General features: G+C 45.3%; 1 protein-coding gene across 5 annotated transcripts in view; it reads right to left on the bottom strand.

Annotated features, from left to right (window-relative positions):
• prkn (parkin RBR E3 ubiquitin protein ligase) overlaps positions 1-22,782 on the bottom strand; it is a 702,314-nt gene that overhangs the window by 608,634 nt on the left and 70,898 nt on the right. For 3 of the 5 annotated variants that reach the window (XM_055639426.1, XM_055639424.1, XM_055639422.1), the window contains exon 3: positions 11,647-11,676. The exons of the other annotated variants lie outside the window; for them this stretch is intronic. In XM_055639426.1, coding sequence (XP_055495401.1) covers positions 11,647-11,652 — 6 coding nt within the window. In that variant the 5' untranslated portion in view covers positions 11,653-11,676. The remainder of the gene's footprint in view (positions 1-11,646; positions 11,677-22,782) is intronic. 5 annotated transcript variants of the gene reach the window in all.

Raw genomic sequence — 22,782 nt, 5'->3', positions numbered from 1 at the left:
GGCAGCAGAAGAGCGTTGAGTGGACCCACGAGGCGGAGGCAGCTTTCGCCGGCGCGAAGGAGGCCCTTGCTCGGGCCGTGCTGCTGGTGCACCCGCGGGAAGATGCCCCGACCGCTCTCACTGTGGATGCCTCGGAGTCGGCAGTTGGTGCTGTACTGGAGCAGCTGACGGGCGGAGTTTGGCGGCCTCTGGCCTTCTTCACTCGGCACCTCAACCGCGCACAGACCAAGTACAGCGCGTTCGTGTACTCCTGGCTCTGTACCTGGCTGTGCGCCATTTTCGTTACTTCCTGGAGGGCCGCCCGTTCACCGCCTACACCGACCATAAGCCGCTCACTTTCGCCCTGCAGAAGGTTTCCGACCCCTGGTCCGCACGTCAGCAGCGGCAGTTGGCTTACATCTCCGAATACACCACAGCCATCCGCTACGTCAAGGGGAAAGAGAACCGGGTGGCCGACGCATTGTCCCGCCCTGCTATAAATGCCGTGTTCGAGGTGGCGCCCGGATTGGACTATTCTGCTCTGGCGGCGGCACAGCTCACGGACGACGAGGTGCCCACCTACCGGACTGCCATCTCCGGCCTCCGTCTTGAGGATGTCCCTCTCGGTCCTGGGGGTGTGACAATCCTGTGCGATGTGTCGTCCGGTCAGCCGCGCCCCATCGTCCCTGCCACCTGGCGCCGGAGAGTGTTCGAGGTCATCCACGGACTGGCTCACCCATCAATCCGGGCGACAACGGCACTGGTGGCAGCTCGCTTCATGTGGCACGGTCTGCGCAAGCAGGTTGCCCATTGGGCTCGCACCTGCATCCCGTGCCAGACGGCAAAAATCCAGCGCCATGTACGCGCACCTCTCCAGGAGTTCGGTCTACCTCACCGGCGGTTCGACCATCTCCACGTGGACATTGTGGGGCCCCTTCCACCGTCCCGGGGTATCAACCACCTTTTGACCATGGTGGACCGCTTCACGCGGTGGCCGGAGGCCATTCCGTTGGCTGACACCTCATCGGCTACGTGTGCTCGTGCGTTGTCCGCGCACTGGATTGCTCGCTTCGGGGTGCCGGCGCACATCTCCTCCAACCAGGGGCCACAGTTCACCTCCGAGCTGTGGTCAGCCATGGCTCGCTTGCTGGGGGTGCAGCTGCACCACACCACGGCTTACCACCCGCAGGCTAACGGTCTGGTGGAGAGGTTCCACCGGCAGCTGAAGGCGGCATTGAAGGCACGACTCACCGGCCCGGACTGGATGGACGAGTTGCCGTGGGTCATGCTGGGCATCCGGACCGCTCCCAAAGAGGACTTGGCCTCATCATCGGCGGAGCTGGTTACGGGTCGACACTCACAGTGCCCGGGGAGTTCGTGTCGTCGGCGCCGGAGCAGCAGGAAACGCCCTCCTCCACCTTTCAACGCCTTAGCGAGCGAGTTGGCAGGCTCGCACCCGTCCCGACGTCCCGCCATGGGACATTTCGCCCACACGTGCCAATGGCCCTCACGGACTGCCCATACGTCTTCCTGCGCCGTGATGCCCACCGGACGCCACTCCAGAGGCCGTACGAGGGCCCGTTCCGGGTGCTGGAACACGGGCAGTCGACTTTTGTCCTGGACATGGGGGGGCCGGCCGGAGGCCGTGTCGATTGACCGTTTAAAGCCGGCGCACCTGGACATTGACCAGCCGGTGCTGGTTGCTCAACCTCGGCCCCGAGGGCGCCCCACCTCATGACTCCCTCCACCTGTCACTCCACCTGTCCTCCCGCCGGTCCCTCGACCTGTCCCTCCACCTACGCCCCCGCAAGCCCCGGGATCTGCTGACTTCCGCACGCGGGCCGGCCGGGTCGTGCGCCCACCGGTGCGTTTTGTGCCTCTGGTTCTGGGGGGGGGGTCCTGTGGCGGCTCCTAAGGGTCGTCCCATTATACTGCCGAACCCCTCGGCACAGGAGTGGTGCAGTCCGGAGGCGGTCCTTAGCCCGAGGGTATAAAAGGCAGGGTTTGGGTGCCATCTTTTGCTGGTTTCGTCTTCCCCTGAACCGGGAGGAATTAAAGTAAAGTGCTTCTCAAACTTCGGACTACTTGCCTCATTTTGAGACCCACGCACTACAATAGTTCTATAAATGCGAGATATTCGTAACCCTGATGACTTCACAGAAACAAAAGTGGACAGGACAGGAAAGCAAAGGCAATGCTAGCATTTATTTCGAGAGAGGTTGTATACAAAAACAGGGATGTATGCTGAGGCTCTATAAGGCACTGGTCAGGCTGCATTTGGAATATATTGTGAGCAATTTTGGGCACCATATCTGAAGAAGGAAGTGCTGGTTCTGGATAAGGTCCATAGGAGGTTTAAAAGAATAATCCCGGGAGCGAGCAGGTTAACATATGGTGAGCGTTTGACGGCACTGTGCTTGTACTCGCTGGAGTTTCGAAGAATGAGAGGGTACCTCATTGAAACGTGCAGAATAGTGAAAGGCTTGGACAGAGTGGATGTGGAGAGGATGTTTCCACTAGTGGGAGGGTCTTGGACTAGAGGTCATAGCATCAGAATTAAAGGACGTTCTTTTAGGGAGATGAAGAATTTCTTTAGTCAGAGGGTGGTGATTTCTTCCACAAAGGCTGTGAAAGCCATCTGTGGATATATTTAAGGATGGATAGATTTTTGATTAGTACAGATGTCAGAGGTTATGGGGAGAAGGCAGGAGAATTGGGGTTAGGAGGGAAAGAAAGATATGCCATGATTGAATGGCAGAGTAGACTTGATGGGCTGAATAGCGTAATTTTACTCCTATCACATGATCATATGACAGGCGGGAAAATAACAGCATCATTTGACACGTGGAAAAATGACAGCATCAGGCAAAAACCACAGGATCTATGCTGAACATATTCAACAGCCACTTCAGTTTCAGGAGCTTTCCAGATAACAGCTACTTAATTAGTTCCCATCACGGGATCATCTGCTTGAAGTTAATTAGTAAAGCAGAGTGTGCATCCACTAATTAGAAGGAAAAGCCCTGGGAGAGCAAATGCTAATTTCAGGGACTTCCACACAGCAATAGACTTCTTTGGTGGGGGTTGGCAATGGATCAGCATTAACATCATGCCAATTACGAATGCCTGGTAAACAACAGGAAACTTATCATCCTCCTCGTGGAACAAATTCTGAGAGCCATTCTTGGAATCCTGCCACCCTTACCAATGGCCAGCCTGACATTGAGCAATCCCAAAACTTTTATCCCACTGGGAAAGCACTCTAAATCTTACAATATCTTTGAGGTTAATCAACTGCCACGTGATGCTTAACAGGTCATGCCTTTCTATAAAAATAAGTTAATAAACTCTCTGTTTTGATAGTATAGCAAAACAAAACCAAAACATATTTTAACAAAACTAGCTAAACATTCACCAACGCAATTCCTGGGTTTATTGTACGAGGAAAGATTAAGATTAGGATTATGTTCTAAAAAAAGACACAAAGTGCTAGAGTAACTCAGGAAGCAACTCAGGTGAGTATGAATGTGATGTTTCGGGTCAGACTGATTGGGGGGTGAGGCAGAAGGAAGCTGGAAGAGAGGAGGGCAGGACAAACCCTGGCAAGTAATATGTTCCCTTGCATTTAAGGGGTCCAACCAGATGGATGTGCAGTTAAAATTTTCAATTTACATCTTGAGACCCAGGACATACCTTCCCTGACCTTGAAAGGTCATTAATCCTCAATCTGAATTGGAGACAGATTAGAGAGTTCTAGAATCATACAGCATGGAAAAAAGCCCTTTGGTTCAACATCCATAATGCCTCATCCAAGGTGGTCCCATTTGCCTGGGTTTGCACGTGGTTTGGACTATTCAGTGCTTGTATCATACTCTTTCACAATGTGCTGGCTGTTGTCCCAACAAGTATCTTACCATCCAATCAAATATATTTGGTTCATATCACTCGTAAATTTTCCAAATGTCTTTTAAATATTCTTGTTGATGTACCTTTAAATGTTATTAATGTACCAGGAGTGGGTGCTACTATTCAGTATATGTGCCACTATTTTTCACAATGCGCTGGCTATTAGACCAACAGGTATCTTACCATCCAATCATAAATGCATTCATTAACTGTGGCTACTTTCAGTATGAAGAATATTTATATCATGGTCTAAGAGGTCTTGTGCTTATTCCCATTGAAGCTTCCACTGCAGTTCTAATTCACCCACTGAGAATGGAAACTGAAAATGGGTGTCACAAAATACCTGATAATTAATTTCCTACATGATGCTGGTTTGATATAACATATCAGAATGACAGTGAAGCATGCAGCCATAGATTTGATCTCTACTAAGGGAGAGATCTCTACTAACCAAAAAAACCAACAACAAAGTCTGCTGGTAACTGACATATTCACCCGTCTGAAGAAGGGATCCATGGTGAAATGTTGTCTATCTATTCTCCTCCAAAGATGTTTCCTGATCCATTAAGTTTCTCCAGCATTTGTTTTTCCCTCAGAATTAAACCTGCTTCATTTGAAATCATTTAACTGTTTAATCTGCTTCATTAATTGCAAGTATGGGAGGAGGGACCCATCACTCAAAATTGTGATTATTGACAGCTAAACATCTTCAGAAAAGAGACTTGCTAAGTACATTTGAATTATAGATCAATAAGTATAATTGCCCTAAAGTGAGGGTACTACACATACAGCAGACAGGACATAGGTTCGCATCTTAGAACTCAAAAAGAATGGCATGCAATGGCATTACAATAACACACAGGAAATAGAAGCAGTAGTAGACTATTTAACTTCTCATGCTTTCCCTGCCATTCAATAAGAGTTTTCAGAGTTCCTGTGATCTTATAGTTTTATGCAGCTCAGGACTATAAGTAAAGTATTTCATAGGATCCCAGAGTGAAGATTGAAAAGACAGTCCTTTCACACATACTGTATAAACAGTGCCTGAGAAGTAATTTATGGAACAAGGATGAAACCAACAAAGCAAGACTTAAAGTTAATGTTATGCTGTTAATGTTATGTTTCAAATTAAGTGTAATGCAGAAGGCAAAGAAAAATGATTTTGCTGATGTTTGCTAATAATTTTGATATTGAAATATACATCAAATATTACAATTAATGTGGTGTATGAGATAACTGTTGTTAAGCATGTTCAAAGGAGATGAAGTGAACCATCCTATCTCCCAATATTACCTTTATATTCATAATTACTGTTTTTTACACATATATATTTAATATGACCTTGATGGTTTTGAAGCTTCATTATGATCTGAAATTATAGGAAATTTTCAGCAAAATAAAGTTAACAACATATTTGAGCAACAAAGGAACTTAGTGGGACAATGGTGCATCTCCTTTTTGCTGAAATCCTCATCTCAACCCGATTACCATAGCATTAAAATCACATAACAACATTAAAATAACATTTTGGAATTCCTTACGAAACTAATATTTACATGATTCAGCAGCTATTTAAGCACAGATGTCCAGTTCAGCAAATGTCACACCAAACAGAGTATTTGAATATATCGACATATATCATCTCTATCACCGATACAGGTTGGTGGGGGTGCTGCGAACCGGCAGTCCTGCCAGCAGTGTGTTAGATTTTTCTACTTTTTTTGTTTGTTTAGTGTCTCAATGTGTGTTTTTAATGTTTCTTGGTGTGTCTTGTGTGGGGGGGTGGTGTGGGGGGGTAAGGTAGAAACCGCTTTGGTCCTCCATGGAGAGGCAACTTTTTCCATGTCGCCTCCCCCGTGGCCTAACATCGAGGATCGATGCGGCCTTTCCTGGAGATGCGCCTAGGGCTTCAGCAGCAGGTGCAGCGTGGACTCTTTTGACGCGGAGCAGGCGAGCCCTCGCCGGGAGTCGCCGGAGGGGGGCACTCCATTCGCTGGCCCGCGGCAGCCTGAAGCCGCGGTCTGCAGAGCTCCAGCTGGCGCGGTGTCTGGTGCCTGCGATCCCTCATTGGAGACCCCAGAGGAGAAGAGCTCTGACCGCCAGCCCACGGCCTACATCATCCAGAAGTCGCGGACTGCGGTGCTTCTGGCTGGTGCGACATCCAGAGCCTGGGATCCCTCGTTGGGGACCCCGGAGGAGAAGAGCTCAGACCACCGGCCCGCGGCCTAATTCTAACCGCGGGTGCGGCGAGGACTTGCCATCCGGAGCGGGATCCCTCGCCGGAGATCCCTGGAGAGATGCTCCGACTGCTGGTCCTGCGGCCTGCAGTGCTTCTGGCTGTGGCGCGGCGGGGACTTTAGATCTTCGACCGCCGGTCTGCAGCCTACACCATCTCGAAGTTGCAGTCTCCAGTGGGGAAGCATCGATTCAGGACTTACCTGGACTTACCTTGTCTGCACATCTGGACGCCCGCAGCAGTGACTGCGGAGGGTTGTGGTCCCGACCACGGGGGGAAATGGAGGAGGACTGATCAAATTTTGTGCCTTCCACCATAGTGATGAATGCTGTGGTGAATGTTTGTGTTACATTTTTATTGTGTACTGTGTGTTCTTTTTTTATTGCACCGCTGCTGGCAAATTCATATCACTGCACTATATGTGCATGTGTCGAATAAAACTTGACTTGACTATATTTTCAGACAAAAACTCCGTAACTGTGTATTATTTATTAACACCAATACAATGGAGAAAATTCTTCTTAATCCTGAAGCTTCTGTCTTCCAGAGTAAAACCAGCAACTTCTAAAATCTTCCCAAGTGTAATTCAACTTTGTCAAATGTATATTGTTATCTAATTTTACACAAGAGATGCATTTTGGGTGCATATATAAAAATAAATTGATTTGTTTTTACTCCATGATCTTATTTAAATATAGCATATACAATAATGATAGATGTTTCAAGGCAGTAATTCATTCCAGCAGGTGTGATGGTATTTAGAAAATTTACTGCATTAGTCTGCAGGTATGGGTCTGCAATAGTTGATTTAGAAATTACGTATTGCAAGTTAGGAATTTGATAACATTTGATGCTAAAGCACAGAAGGAGAATGGAATACAGAAGTGGGAATAAATTAACTTTTATTATCCTCATGAATATTAGGAAAGAGTTCCTTGTAATATGGATTAGCTTTTGCAAAATGAACTATTCCATAATCGTGCATACTATTCCATAATCTGTGGAAGATGATTTCATGAAAAAATAGCCTACCATTCAACCAATTTATCATTTTAATCACCAAAAATGTACTAATGAAGGCATTTTAATTTGATAATTGTGTGTCCATGGAATGCTGCACAAAAGCATCTGAAGATGATTTCATTTTTATAAAAGACACAATTGGTTATGTACTTCCCTAATAGTATATAATTGAATATATTTTGCCCACATAAAGACATATGATTTTGAAAATATATTGTAATATATTTTCCTTTTTTACCAAAAGTTAGGAAAAGCACTGTGTTCTTTGCTCCATCAATGTTACTCTAATCTCACAAGATACCTATAATACACTAGTGTGGCATTTTCACTATAAAAATCAATTCTCCAGGCCAAGGACAGTAAGGATCTTTGTCACAATTATTGGCAGTTTCGGTGCTCAGTCACAGCATTGATCCTAACAATCCTAATCCAACTGGGCAATGGCACTAAGATTGATAGTAATGCTGTGAGCAGGCTGCGGGCTTACCTCCTGCAATTTCAGAGGATGCTGGATGTTCCGAGGTTGTTGCAGGAGGAGCCCCGGGGCACACTGAACGATGACCTTGTGTGGGGAGGGGATGGCGAGTTCATAGGTCGATGTGTCTGGATCGAGAGGTCGGGTGAGTGGGTTACCGGAGGCCCTGCAGGAGCCTAAGTCTCAATTAGATCGGGTGCTACTCTAATAGTCAAGCACACGGATTGGTGGAGGACATTGACAACATCATCTGGCCGGGCCGACCCGTGCAACTCCAACCTAGTGTCACCGCCACCAGGACAATGAGGTTATATAGCCAGGTTAAGACTAACATTTTAACAATTCTGAACTTGAAAGGTACAAGATGGCGCTGGAAGCAAGGTAACTCTTGTCTACTGCCTCAGTGTAATCTGCTATTCTTACTTGTACTTAAGTATGATTGTGCTTATGTATAGAAAGATTTTTGCTGAACTGTATGCAAATAAAGAATTTCACTGTACCTAAGTACATTTGACAATAACGTACCATTGCATCATTAAACCACTGATATACACAGTATAGTGTACAATATACATAAAGACCTCTGTTACATAGAAAGACACAAAAAACTACACACACTGGAATCTGGGAGTAAAAGCAAAAGAATGGAGGAATTCAGCAGATCAGTCAGCATCTGAGGGAGTGGACAGATAATGTTTCAAGTTAGGACCCTATTTCAGACTAAAACATTATCTGTCCATTCACATTTGTTCGTCCCAGTGTTCACTAGCACTTACTAATGTAACTTGTGATGCCTTACAGAATTAACAGCTTATATACTAGTATACTAAATGGTATCCAACTCTCAATGGGTAGCGCTGTCTTAAACCAGCATCAATACATTTCCTACACACTTGCACAAATGCAGATAGAAAATCTAACTTTGCACACATTTCATTTGGAAAATATACTGGATGCTCCAAAAAACATATGCAATAACAGTAAAAGCAAGGTTTGAAAATCAAATATTACAATTGATAACACAATGAGATATTACGTTTCTCATCACGAAGCATTTGTTACATGAATAAAAGATAATGAATAACGCAGTCATTTGGCTCATTTTGGTCAGTGAGTATCTATAACATTCAAATTATAAGAATACTTTTCCAACATTACAATTTCACGTCCAGATTGCAAAGTTAGCTGGCATTATGTCCATTTGTCCTTGCATGAATTCATCACTACTGCCGATAAAATAATATTTTAAAGGACTTGGCAACAAAAATCAGTTTGTTACTATCGACTGCAGCTGAGTTCTAGTATTTTACTGAAGTTTAAATATCTAAAGCCAAATTCTAAAGATATTATTAGGAGACTGCTCCCACCTCGGTGTGCTCCTGGCTACTTGAATGAGAAAGCAGCAACAAGGGTCCTGGTGCAGTGAGTGCAGTGAAATCATGAATAAAGTCCTGAGAAATTAACAAGTTCATGTTTTATGGGAGTCAATGCTAAACTAGTGCACAAACAGAGATTCTTTGAAGATTGATATCACAGTCATGATAGAACCATCTGAGATTGGAAGGAAGCAACCTGCACTTCCATTTTAGGACTTAAGATTTTTAATGGATGTTTTTTGAGTGGCCATCAATTGGATCTTGGTTAGATCGACATGTAACTTAATGGATTGCCACCAGCTTTGTGCTGGAAAGAATGTGTTCTAGACTGCAAAAATCATAATGTCAAGTTGACACTGGAGCTTTCTTTGTTTCTTTCTTGAGTGTTGGATATGAAATCTATTAACGGTATGTCATCATCATGAATGTCTTTTTGATGATCTCCTACTGCCCTGTACTTGGGTATCTGAAAGGAAAGGGGTGTATTTTGAAAGGTAGAAACAAGATTGTCGTTTACATAATTCAGTAAGTGTTGTGTGAACAAGTGGCAAGTAGGATCTGAGAAGGTAAATTAGGCTGACATAAGAGACTGCAGATGCTGGAATCATGAGCAAACACAATTGCTGGAGGTACTTGACGTGTCAGGCAGCAACTGGGAAGGGAATGGACATACAACATTTCTGAAGAAGGTCAAGTCAAGTCACATTTATTTATATAGCACATTTAAAAAACAACTCTCATTGGCCAAAGTGCTTTACATTTGTTATAAGAATAGTATAAACAAACAAACTACATACATATATACATATAGCCCTCACTCAATGGACGTCAGGAAAGGCTTGGGAGTATAGATAAGTTTTTAGTCTTGACTTAAAAGAGTCGATGGAGGGGGCAGTTCTGATGGGAAGGGGGATGCTGTTCCACAGTCTAGGAGCTGCAACCGCAAAGGCGCGGTCGCCCCTAAGCTTATGCCTAGACTGTGGGATATTCAGCAGCCCCAAGTCGGCCGATCTGAGGGATCTGGAGGTGGAGTGGTGGGTGAGAAGACTTTTAATGTAGGAGGGGGCAAGCCCATTGAGGGCTTTGTAGAAATAGAGGAGGGTCTTGAAATGTATACGGAACCGCACAGGGAGCCCGTACCTCGCACAGGGGTTTCGACCTGAATCATCATGTGTCCATTGAGTCTGAAGAAGGGTCATGAACAAAAACGTCATCTGTTCATTCTCTCCACCGATGCTGCTAGATCCCTTGAGCCCCTTCAGCACTTTGTGTTTTAAAGCTAGTTTAGGTATGAAAAGATCAAATGTTCACCACGTTCAGCTCACTCTTGGTCACAAAGTCAGAAGCGACCTTACTGGTAAAAAGTTCAGACGTTTCTCGCCTTCTGCTTACTTCTACCGCTGTCATTTACAATATCTCCGACAAGAAAGACAGGCAGGTGTAAATGAGTGTGGTTCGGCATATTTTGTGATGCGACTGTCAGGAATATATATCTTCTGATGAATACAAATGAGGAGATATGGATGAGAAGTATGCAGCAGTGTTAATGTGTGAAAGTGAACTGAAGCAGATAATTAATTATAAGATGTGAGAACTGACTGAAACAGATGGTAGGCGCGTAATGTCAATGTCCAAGGCTAGTGATGGAATTGGTAGATCGCAGCATTTGGCAATGCATTCAGTGAAGTTGACCACTGCATGGTCAGTAATATTGCATCCAGGTCCTTGGTACTAAATTCCTGCTTAAGACCTGCAATAACTATTTTGTTCCAGCACCTGCCTATATGGGTGGAACCTAACTACTGCACCCCTTCGCCATCCAATAATATAAATTATCTTGGCGCTCTTCTCTAAGGTCAGACAATTTCCTTCATTGCACACTAATATTCTCAATGATGCAGTGCCTCCAACAATGCAAGCAAGCTTTTATTAGTGTAAGCAAATAATGCTATTAGGCCTCCTGTTGATTTGTGCAGGCAATGAGCAATGTGTAAGCTCCACTTACATGTTGAAATCATGATGAAAGCAGGCAATAAAAGAAAATGTGCTTTAAAGTGCCTGCTCTACCATTCAATAAGATCAAGGCTTATCTTTTACCTTCGTTAATTCCATATGGTTGATTCCCTTAATAACTTTTTTTTCAATTTATTTCTTAATTATACTCAGCATCTGAGATTTCACAGCCCTCTTCCAGATATAATTCAAAAGACAAACTACACCGTTGGTAAATAAATCTCATCTCATCTCAGTCCTAAATTGCCAACCCTTTATTTTGAGACACACCAGCGAGGCAAAGCATCAACTCTTCACCTACCCTGTGAAGCCCTGTAAGAATTTTGTAAGTTTAAATGAGATCACCACTGATTTTTCAAAACTTAGGAGAAGCCCAATTGCTTTATAATCTATCCAACAATAACACACTCACTATCCCATGAATCAATCTGGGAACCTTCACTAAACACCCTCCATTGCAGGTGTGTGCTCTCTTTGTTAGGAAGCCTAGTCATCTACACAGTGCACAGTACCACTGCTCTCACACCAACATCTATAATATCGTCTGGTTTCTCTCTGCCTTCTTGACCGGGAGCAATCAATATGGGAAAGTTGTTTCACTTCTAATGTTTCTCACAATATTATAAAATCCTTCTCACCTTCATTTTGTACACATTTTGTACAGGCACCTGTTAACAGCAAAAAAAATAGGTTAGAAGCAATTCCCTTTCCTCTAGGCAAATGTTAATAATAGCTCTGACATGCCAGTGCCAATTTAACTAGAAATGCTTTTATACTTTAATTCATACACACGCAGCTACAATTCAATTTAAAAAGATAATTAGACCAAGTGCAGACCCGTCTGTTTCCCCAACTGCGTTTGCGGGGGGGGGGGGGGGGGGGGGGGTGCTGCGGCATCACACTCACATTAACCTCCTTAACCTCCCCCCAAACACACCGGTGGGGGGAGGGGGGTGAAAAGAGTAGAGGGACGGGAGAGGAGGAGGAGGAAACGGGACAGATTTTGGAGGAAAAGGAGAGCGGGGTAGGGGGTGAGAGAGGTGGACTGGGGGGAGAGATGTGGGGGAGGGGGGGATGGGGAGGGAGGGGAGGAGGGAGGGAGGGAGAGAGGGGGTGGTGCGGGGAGAGACGGGAAAGAGTGGGGAGGGAGGAGGAGAGGGGTAGGGGGAGTGATGGAAGAGGGACAGAGGGGTAGCAGGAAGGGGGCGGGTGGAGAGAGAGGGAAGGGGTGGGGTAGAGAGGGAAGGGGGGTGGGGGAGAGAGGGATGGGTGGGAGAGGGAGCGGGGTGAGGAGAGGGAAACATAGAAACATAGAAATTAAGTGTAGGAGTAGGCCATTCGGCCCTTCGAGCCTGCCCCACCATTCAATATGATCGTGGCTGATCATCCAACTCAGTATCCTGTACCTACCTTCTCTCCATACCCCCTGATCCCTTTAGCCACAAGGGCCACATCTAACTCCCTCTTAAATATAGCCAATGAACTGGCTTCAACTAACTTCTGTGCCAGAGAATTCCAGAGATTCACCACTCTTTGTGTGAAAAATGTTTTTCTCATCTCTGTAATAAATGATTTCCCCCTTATCTTTAAACTGTGACCCCTTGTTCTGGACTTCCCCGACATCTGGAACAATCTTCCCGCATTTAGCCTGTCCAACCCCTTAAGAATTTAGTACGTTTCTATAAGATCTTCTATGGGTAAGAAGTCAGTTTTTTTTTAAATATTGGGGGGGGGGGGGGGGGGGGGGGGGGGGGGGGGGGAGAAGGATTTGATTAAAAATGTGTACATAAACACGACGAAATGTAATCAGGAGTTTCTATAAGATCCCCCCTCAATCTTCTAAAATCTAGCGAGTACAAGCCGAGTCTATCCAGTCTTTCTTCTTATGAAAGTCCTGACATCTCAGGAATCAGTCTGGTGAACCTTCTCTGTACTCCCTCTATGGCAACAATGTCTTTGAGCATTGGGCATTGTGATATCACACGATGGAACGTTCACCAGGTGCTGGTGCTCCTGCAAAGGCATATGTAAATGAATCCATTCCGATTGGACAAATGTGAACATTGGGCATTGTGACATCACACGATGGAACGTTCACCAGGGGCTGGGGCTGGTGCTGATTCTATGGGTGAGAAGCCAGTTTATTTTTGAAATATTGGGGGGGGGGAGAAGGAATTGATTAAAAACGTGTACTTAAGCACGACGAAATGTAATGAGGAGCGGATACTTAGAAAGAAAAGTGAAATATCTACCGAAATGGAAAAGATGTCGGCGATTCTGCGTCTGGTTTCGGAGTTGCAGGGAATCAAAGGAAGAAAGTCCGATTGGACATCTGTGAGCACTGGGCATTGTGACATCACACGATGGAAACAAATCAAATGGAAGAAAGGCAGCCGGTAGCCGGACGGACGGACGGCAGGCGGCAGGCACAGAGTTTTTATATAATAACTAGACCAAGTGCAGACCCGTTGGGTCTGTTTCCCCAACGGCGGCGTTTGGGGGGGGGGGGGGGGGGGGGGGGGGGGGGGGGGGCTGCAGCTTCACACTAACCTTAACCACCCCCCAAACACACAGGTGGGGGAGGGGGGTGAGAGAGAGGAGGAGGAGGAGGAAACGGGACTGATTTGGGAGAGAAAGGAGAGCGGGGTAGGGGGTGGGGAGAGGAGAGGGGGGATGGGGGGAGAGATGTGGGGTGGGGGGGGGGGGAGATGGGGGAAAGAGGGGGAGGGGAGAGGGGGGTGGGGGGAGAGAAGTGGAAGAGTGGGGAGGGAGGAGGAGAGGGGTAGGGGCAGTGATGGAAGAGGGACAGAGGGATAGGGGGAAGGGGCGGGGGAGAGAGGGAAGGAGGTGGGGTAGAGAGGGAAGGGGTGGGGGAGAGAGGGATGGTAGAGGGAGAGGGGTGAGGAGAGAGAAGGGGGAGAGAAGTGGAAGAGTCGGGAGGGAGGGAGGGGTAGAGTGGTAACGGGAGTGGTGGAAGAGGGACGGGGAGTGGTGGGAAGAGGAACAGAGGGGTAGGAGGAGGGGGTGGGCGAGAGAGGGGAAGGGAGGGGAAGAGAGAGGGGTGGGTGGGGGGGGTGGGGGTAAGGGGGAGAAGTGGAAGAGTGGGGAGGGAGGGGTAGGGGGAGTGGGGAAGAGGGACAGAGGGGAAGGGGGCGGGGGGAGAGAGGGGAGGGGATAGGGTAGAGAGTGAAAGGGGGTGGGGGAGAGAGGGATGGGTGGGAGAGGGAGCGGGGGGGGGAGGAGAGGGAAACATAGAAACATAGAAATTAAGTGCAGGAGCAGGCCATTTGGCCCTTTGAGCCTGCGCCACCATTCAATATGATCATGGCTGATCATCCAACTCAGTATCCTGTACCTGCCTTCTCTCCATACCCTCTTATCCTTTTAGCCACAAGGGCCACATCTAACTCCCTCTTAAATATAGCCAATGAACTGGCCTCAACTACCTTCTGTGCCAGATAATAGTAAGATTAAACGAGAACTTACCAGTTTGAAGTTTGATCTGTATTTTATGAGGAGTTACGATGAGGGATTACGTGAAGAAGCCCGCTCAGGGCGCAGGTGCGGCATGCTTCCAAGCAGCGGTGTGGAATCACAGACAGACACACGTATTTGAAGTAACATAGTAAAGAATAAAGAGACATCAATTATCAGTTTGATCCATGTAATGAGGGTGGGAGCGGAGGGCACGTAATCCCTCATCGTAACTCCTCATAAAATACAGATCAAACTTCAAACTGGTAAGTTCTCGTTTAATCTTACTATTTTACTTCGGAGTCACGTGAGTGACTTCGTGAAGATTTCAAAGCTCTGTGATTTCAAACCGTGTAACAGTTTTACTCACTCACTGCCGAAAGCTCTTGAGGAAGGAAGTGTTATTGTAATCAACCAATGAATCTGTTTTCAAAACAAAACGGTATTTATTAACAATAACAAAAACAAATAGCTCCCCCGGGCTTTAAATTAAATATTTGCAGTTTCTAATATTCTTGCTGCAAATAAATCAGGCTTCACCAAAGGCTTGTCATAGAACGTCCGGAATGTGGATTCCCTCGACCATCCTGCTTTGTTCAGGATGAGGTCAATAGGCACATTCATCCTTGCTGCCGTTGATGTGGATGCTGCCCTGGTGGAATGAGATTTATATACATTAATGTCTATTCCAGCAGCTTCCAATACCTGTTTTAACCATCTTGAAATGGTCTGGCTCGTTACCCTGCCATGTGGTTTTTTGTGGCTGACCCATAAGGCTCTTTCACTTCCTCGGATATTATGGGTTGTGTCAATGTAATTTTTAATGTGGGTCACCACACACAATCGTGGCTCTGGTGGGTAGGCCCGGAATACCACTAGCGTGTTGGATGTTCCTGGCCTGCTTTGTTTTATCAGACCTTGTAGAGTGAAGGTTACCTGGTCTGACGTTGTTTCCATGCCGTCCAGTCGAAGTTTATGCAATGACTGGACCATGTGCAGATACTAGTGCCATAAGCATGAGCGTTTTTAATGTCAATTGCTCAAGGCTGAGGGATCTTGCTGGTGGTCTGTCCCGAAGGTATGTGAGCACAACACTGATGTCCCAAATTTGAGTATATCTAGGCTTGGGGGGCTTAATGTTATATATGCCCCTCATCAGTTTGACCACCAGCGGATGGGACCCCATGGGCTGATGTCCTGCAGGTTTGAGGTAGTTGGAGAGGGCACTACGTGCCGTGTTGATGGCACTGTAGCTCATATCCTCATGGTGATGTAAGTAGGCCAGGAACTCGAGAACATTGGCTACTGTGGCTGTTTCGTAAGAAGTCCCCGTTTCTTGGCAGTACCTCTCCCATTTCTTGATGTTGGAATCAAATACACAGGACTAGATGTTAAAAGTCCCTTGTGCCAGGTACTGCCTCTTTGTAAATGTTCTCAGGGATGCTGACATGGTGGTGATGGTTTGTTGCGATAATCCCAGGTCCAGATAGGGTCGGTTTAAAATCTGCAACCCAGGAGTTTCATGTCTTGATGGCATGGATGGCTTATGCCTGACACTGGGTGAGTCAATAACCCTGGATGACTGGGAAACACCATTGGTGATTCCACCACCATGTCATGGAGTACTGGGAACCATGGCTGTGTAGGCCAGTCGGGCACCACCAAAATTCCAGATGCTGAATCCATCTGGATTTTGCGAAGTACCCGACTGATGAGGCAGAAGGGAGGAAAGGCATAGAAAAAGAACTTTCCCCAATCCAGCGTGAATGCATCTACCGCTGCTGCCTCTGGATCTGGTTCCCACGCGACATACGTAGTTAATTGGTGATTCAGTCTTGATGCAAATAAATCGATATCTGGCTTCCCATATTGCTTTACAATTTTAGCAAATGCTTTAGGATTTAACATCCATTCGATGTTGTCATTGAATTTGCGTGACCTGGTGTCCGCCACTGTATTTAGCTTACCTGGTAGATAGGTAGCTGAAAGCCAAATATGTCTTTCGACACACCATTGCCAAATCGTATTGACCAATTTGTCGCATGATAAAGATTTTATGCCGCCCATATGGTTAATGTAAGCCACCGCCGTAGTATTGTCTATTTGTAATCTAACATGCAAGTGATGCATATTGGATACATATGCTTTCAAACCATAAAACGCGCCCAACATTTCCAAATAATTAATGCCCAGTGTAGATAGTAATGATGATTCTAAGTTAGTCCATCTACCACCTGTGCTGGATATGGAGTTAGTTGCTCCCCAGCCTTTAGCACTGGCATCTGTTTGGAGTACTAAAGTAGCATTAGTAATAATAATAGGACTACAACTATGCCAAATGTTTTGTATCCACCACTGTAGCTCTGATATTGCTTCAGGGGGTAAAATCATGACTCGGTCATAATGACCTTTATGTTGTTTTAGTGCCTTTACCTTTGCTCTTTGTAAATTTTGATAGTGCAAAGGTCCAAATTGGATAGCTGGAAATGCTGCTACCATTTTCCCAATTACTGCTGCCACTTGTCGAATAGTTGGTTTTTTGTTAATCTTTAAGTTATTGCATGATTGTACTAATGCAATCATCTTTTCCCTTGGCAGGGTAATAGTCATTTGGACTGAGTTAATTGTGAAACCCAGGTAGTCCATTATCGTGGATGGATTTAACTTGGATTTATCTGGATGTAAGACGAACCCTAGAGCTTCTAGGAGCTGTTTAGTAGCTGATACTGCTGCTACAGCCAATTCCATAGTTTTCCCAACTATGAGGATGTCGTCCAAATATGCCATGACTATATGATTAAGTTTCCTTAATGTTGCCATGGCTGGTTTTAATATTTTAGTGAATAGTCTTGGGGCTGAAGTAAGCCCATTAGGCAGTGCTTTATACTGCCACAGCTCCCCCATCCAGATAAATTTAAGGTATCTGCTATAATCCTTATGTATAGGTACCAGATAGTAAGCATCTTTGAGATCAATGCTTGCCATATAGTATCCTTTGGAAATCAGTTGTCTAGCAGTCACAAATGTTTCCATTTTGAAATGTATATACTTAACAAAATCATTCAGGGATGTTAAGTCAATGATGATGCGACATCCACCATCTTTTTTAGTTTTTGTAAATATGTTGGAAACAAATTCCAAGGGCTCATGTTTAGTTTTTTCTATGACCCCTTTGTTTATAAGTCTCACCAGTTCAGCTTGTCCCTCCTGTTGTTCTTTTTTGGAGAGAAAAAATACCCTTTCGGGCCGGTGTTGAACTGGCGGTATTTTTGAAATAAATTCAATTTTATACCCTCCAATGCTATTGAGTATATATTTATCATTAGTGATCAATGCCCATGCTTCTTTAAACAAGTGTAACCTTCCCCCTGTTAGTAAGGCACCCTTATTCTCTGTATGCTGGTAGGAACCAGATCCACCTACCTCCATGGTTATTGACGACTTTGTGATTTCTTTTTCCTTAGTGCTTTGCCTTGTCGACGTGCTGGCGATGTTGGGGGGAGGCGCATTTTCCAGGGGGTCCGCGGCGGGCCCTGACCTAAAAAAGGTCTTTGGGGATAGTGCGGCCCCAAGCTTTCACCAGTCCCATGTTCCGGACGCCGACTGGTGGATGCAGTGGTGTGCTGCCGCTTGGGTGTGAGAAATGTTCTAGGTTTGCTTGTCGCTGGGCCTGCCCTCATGAGGCTGAAGGTTTTGGATGCCTCCTCCATATCCTTGAGCTGTTTGTTGAGGTCGTTTCCAAATAATAACGAATCTGATTCCATAGATGGAGTTTTGCACAAGCCGGCAAACTTTGGGTTGAGGGCAGGTCTGATGTTTTCCCTCCGAAGGTTGTTCAACTCAAACTGAGTTGTACACATCAATGCGAGCACATCCTGCTGGTGTGTACTCATCTCCTCAGTCTGCACGCAACGAGCATAGGCTGTGATGGCCGACGTGAGGAGGCGAAGTATCCGCTGGAGTTTTATCTCTTGTGCCCGTATTGGGCCCCCCACATTTCCCCAGATTTGACTGTTGAGACTCTTGACCTTAAGAGCCTCGCAGTTGTCTGGTGCTGTGTGTTCCTCCAGCACTTGGGCGAGCACCTTCTCCTGTAGAGGCTTGTTCGACAGGTGGTTTATACTAGCCGCCATCCTCGGCTCCAAAGGTGCTCCAACCCGTGGGGTAGCAACAAAACGATCCACAACACCCAGCAGCTGTTCCTGTTCCTGCACAACCTGCACACTCCCGATTCCTTCCGCCTGCCCCTTTTCCAGACCAGCCCTGCCCTGGTCACCAATGCTAGCCTCCAGTTCTAGGTCTGAGGTTGCAAAGGGAAGTGCCGGACTCGACACTATGGAGGAGGCGCCTGTCCTGTCTCCCCGAGAGCGCTGCTGTTCCCGGTAGACCATCCCCTCCAAGAGCTGCTGAATGCAACTCAGGCGGTTGTCTCTCCTCCGTTTTGGGGAGGACATTTCCCCCTCCGACGAGTCGGAGTCGACCGGCCGATTAGTTTTCCGGGTTGCTTTCCCAGCCCGCCGTGCAGGCTCTGGCGTGACTGGGACCGGCTCGGTCTCAGGGATTGCAAACCGCTCAACGAGCGGTACTACCGCCGGTTGCTGCCCCGCTGGAATAGGCTCCTCCGGTGGAGTTAGAGCACGGGCAGTTTTCTGAGGGAGCTTCCTGCGTTGAGACATTTTTTGCTCTGCAAAAACACTAACGCCAACTCTCCTCCGGTTAGTCCCAACGCACCGTCCACTTACCTGACGGTCCGTTTTAAAGTGCAGCTGGAGAGCCTGACTCCAGCTGCCGCCGCTGTTGCACTGCTGGGCGTAATGCCGCGCCTGCGCCCTGAGCGGGCTTCTTCACGAAGTCACTCACGTGACTCCGAAGTAAAATTCCAGAGATTCACCACTCTCTGTGTGAAAAATGTTTTTCTCATGTCTGTAATAAATGATTTCCCCCTTATCTTTAAACTGTGACCCCTTGTTCTGGACTTCCCCAACATCTGGAACAATCTTCCTGCATTTAGCCTGTCCAACCCCTTAAGATTTTGGACGTTTCTATAAGATCTGCCCTCAATCTTCTAAATTCTAGCGTGTACAAGCCGAGTCTATCCAGTCTTTCTTCATATGAAAGTCCTGACATACCAGGAATCAGTCTTGTGAACCTTCTCTGTACTCCCTCTATGGCAACAATGTCTTTGAACATTGGGCGTTGTGACATAACACAATGGAACATTCACCAGGGGCTAGGGCTGTGGCTGCTTCTATGGGTGAGAAGTCAGTTTTTTTTGTTTAATATGGGGGGGGGGGGGGGGGGGGGGGGGGGGGGAGAGAAGGATTTGATTAAAATGTGTACATAAACACGACGAAATGTAATCAGGAGTTTCTATAAGATTCCCCCTCAATCTTCTAAAATCTAGCGAGTACAAGCCGAGTCTATCCAGTCTTTCTTCATATGAAAGTCCTGACATCCCAGGAATCAGTCTGGTGAACCTTCTCTGTACTCCCTCTATGGCAACAATGTCTTTGAGCATTGGGCATTGTGACATCACACGATGGAACGTTCACCAGGTGCTGGTGCTCCTGCAAAGGCATATGTAAATGTATCCATTCCGATTGGACAAATATGAACATTGGGCATTGTGACACGATGGAACGTTCACCAGGGGCTGGGGCTGGGGCTGGTGCTGATTCTATGGGTGAGAAGCCAGTTTATTTTTGAAATATTGGGGGGGCCTTAGACATGGCCAAGTCTATTAGGGACAGATAATACAATCGCACATCCATATGAAATCTAAAGAGACACAAAAAGCTGGAGTAACTCAGCGGGACAGGCAACAATTCTGGAGAAAAGCAATGGGTGGCATTTTGAGTCGAGAAGGGTCTCTTCTTCAGAACCAAAACGTCAGTCTCAACCTGAAACCTCACCCATTCCTTCTCTCCAGAGATGCTGCCTGTCCCGCAGAGTTACTACAGCTTTTTGTGTCTATCTTTGGTTTATACCAAGCAGTTCCTATCTACACATAAGAAATCTGATATTGTATGCAGAATATATTTAGATATTCTGCCTCACTATCTGTTAAATGATCAAAAGTTTGATTTTCATAATTATATCGCATGATAATAGAATTTGCAGAGCTTATTTCTAAAAATGTATATCTTTTCTCTCACAGTGCACTTTTAATTACATAACTGATGTTTCAATTCCTACACCTTAGTGCTCCCTATAACACAAAGATTGAGTGTCATATCAAATGTTGATGACAGCATGGAAATAGCACATTAAATCTGCAACAGAGACTCTTAAGACAATTTATTTGTTCAAATTGTTTATAGAGATTTAGTATTCCCCTTTCTTAAGTTACTCTTGTAAAGAAATTTTGATCTTGGCTTTACATTTTCACTAGTTCTGCCATTTATATATTTAAAATCTCCTCTTCAATTGATTTTAATAGCTCAAATTTACATCCTTCTTATCATACAGGTAACTGATAGAAATAATCTATATTTTTATAACTTGTTAATTCAGTTTATTATTAATGACCATTGGTGATCAGGCCAGTTTATATTGTCAATTCCTAATTATTTTTTGAGAAGGTGCTGGTGAACCATCTACCTGAATAGCCCAAATTGTGAAGGTATTCCCACAGTGAAATAATGTAAGTCGTTCCAGGATTTTGATTAAACAATGACAGAAGAATGGCAATGGTGGAGAAAACATGTAGGATTACATATCAATCAAATGGGCTGTTTTGTCCTGAATGATGACAGGTTACACGCATCCAAGCCAGTATTCCATCACAACACTGACTTGCATCTGGGAAATAGCCAAAGGACTTAGATGAGACAGGAGATGAGTTACTAACAGAATACTCAACTACAGATGATACAAAGAAGCATTGTTTCTCTGTGCACTGCAGATCCCCATCTGTGTGCAATTGTAATTGCAAATAACCTGTTAAGTATGTAATAGAAATGGTGTTATCTGCCTCCAAGTTAAAGGGGGAGGAGTGTTAGGTATGTGATATAATTGGCATATGTGATGTCTTGTGTAAGTACGCATGCGCTGGGTGACTCAAGGTGGTGTCCTGGAATAAAGAAGCTTGTTAGTTTACTCCCGTGTCCGAGTGTTATTTAAGTCTGTTCTAAGCACCCAAATACACAACAATAGGCGACGAGGATAAAAGAACAAAGAAGAAAAGAACAAGGACAGCCAAGAAAAACGAAAACAAGTTAAAATAGGGGTTGTATTTGGAAACAAAGTGGAACAGCATCAAGCTGGACCGGTGAAATCCTTCAAAGTAAAGGCTGGACCGGTGAAATCCTTCACAATAAAAGCACTGGTTGAATGTAATATATTGTTCACTATTCCTTCACAGTAAAAGCAGGACTGTTTGGATGTAATGTATTGGTCACAGTTATTAACAGTAAATCTGTGTGCATAGCAGTAGTATGGTTTAAAATGTTCTAGTTGGCATTAACCTGAAATGTTGGTTATTAGTATAAATCTAAGATTTAGGATTAAAGCCTGAGAATTGGTTGAGAAAATCAAGGCAGCACGCCATATTAAGTCATTCATAATGATGTGCATTACAAGAAAACATTTCTTGATGCAAAAGGCGGCTATAGTCACTCTGCAAGCTGCATACCGTGGTTACCGATCAAGGGTACGCTACAGGGCTATGCGACAAGCAGTCATTTCGATCCAGAGATGATACAAAGCATGCAAAATAGGGCATTCCCAGTTTGTGCAATATCAGTCAATGAGGTATGCAACTATTACCATGCAGGCTGCCTGCAAGAGTATGGTGGTTAGGCAGTGGGTTAAGCCAAAGAGAGCTACTGAAAAAGTGCAGTCAGTACTCCGTATGAGTTGGTATAGGAAAGACTTAAGAAGACAAATAGATGCACAACAGAAAAGGCTTAAACGATACAAAAGGCTTAAACGATATAGGAAAGAATTCCTCAAACTGAAATATACAGTAATTGTAGTGTAGTCTCACTACCTTGCTTATGAAGCAAGAAAACTATACATAGCACAAATCAAAGCCACTGTTGTATTGCAAAGACAATATAGATCCTACTTCTTGATGAAGAACCAGAAATGTGACTTAAGAAGACAAATAGATGAACAACAGAAAAGGCTTAAACAATACAAAGAACGGTTAAATAAATGTGTGATAATGAGTAAAAAGCTAGTAATAGAAAAGTCTAAAGAAGAGAGACGGTCGAGATTTTGTCGGTCGAGACAAAAGTATGCAGGACCGATTGCGATTAGGACACTTCACTATAGTCCAGCATGGAGCCTCCTTCACT

The sequence above is a fragment of the Leucoraja erinacea genome, chromosome 8, assembly GCF_028641065.1.
Source record: "Leucoraja erinacea ecotype New England chromosome 8, Leri_hhj_1, whole genome shotgun sequence".
NCBI lineage: Eukaryota > Metazoa > Chordata > Chondrichthyes > Rajiformes > Rajidae > Leucoraja > Leucoraja erinaceus.
This window is presented reverse-complemented; position numbering and strand designations above follow the sequence as displayed.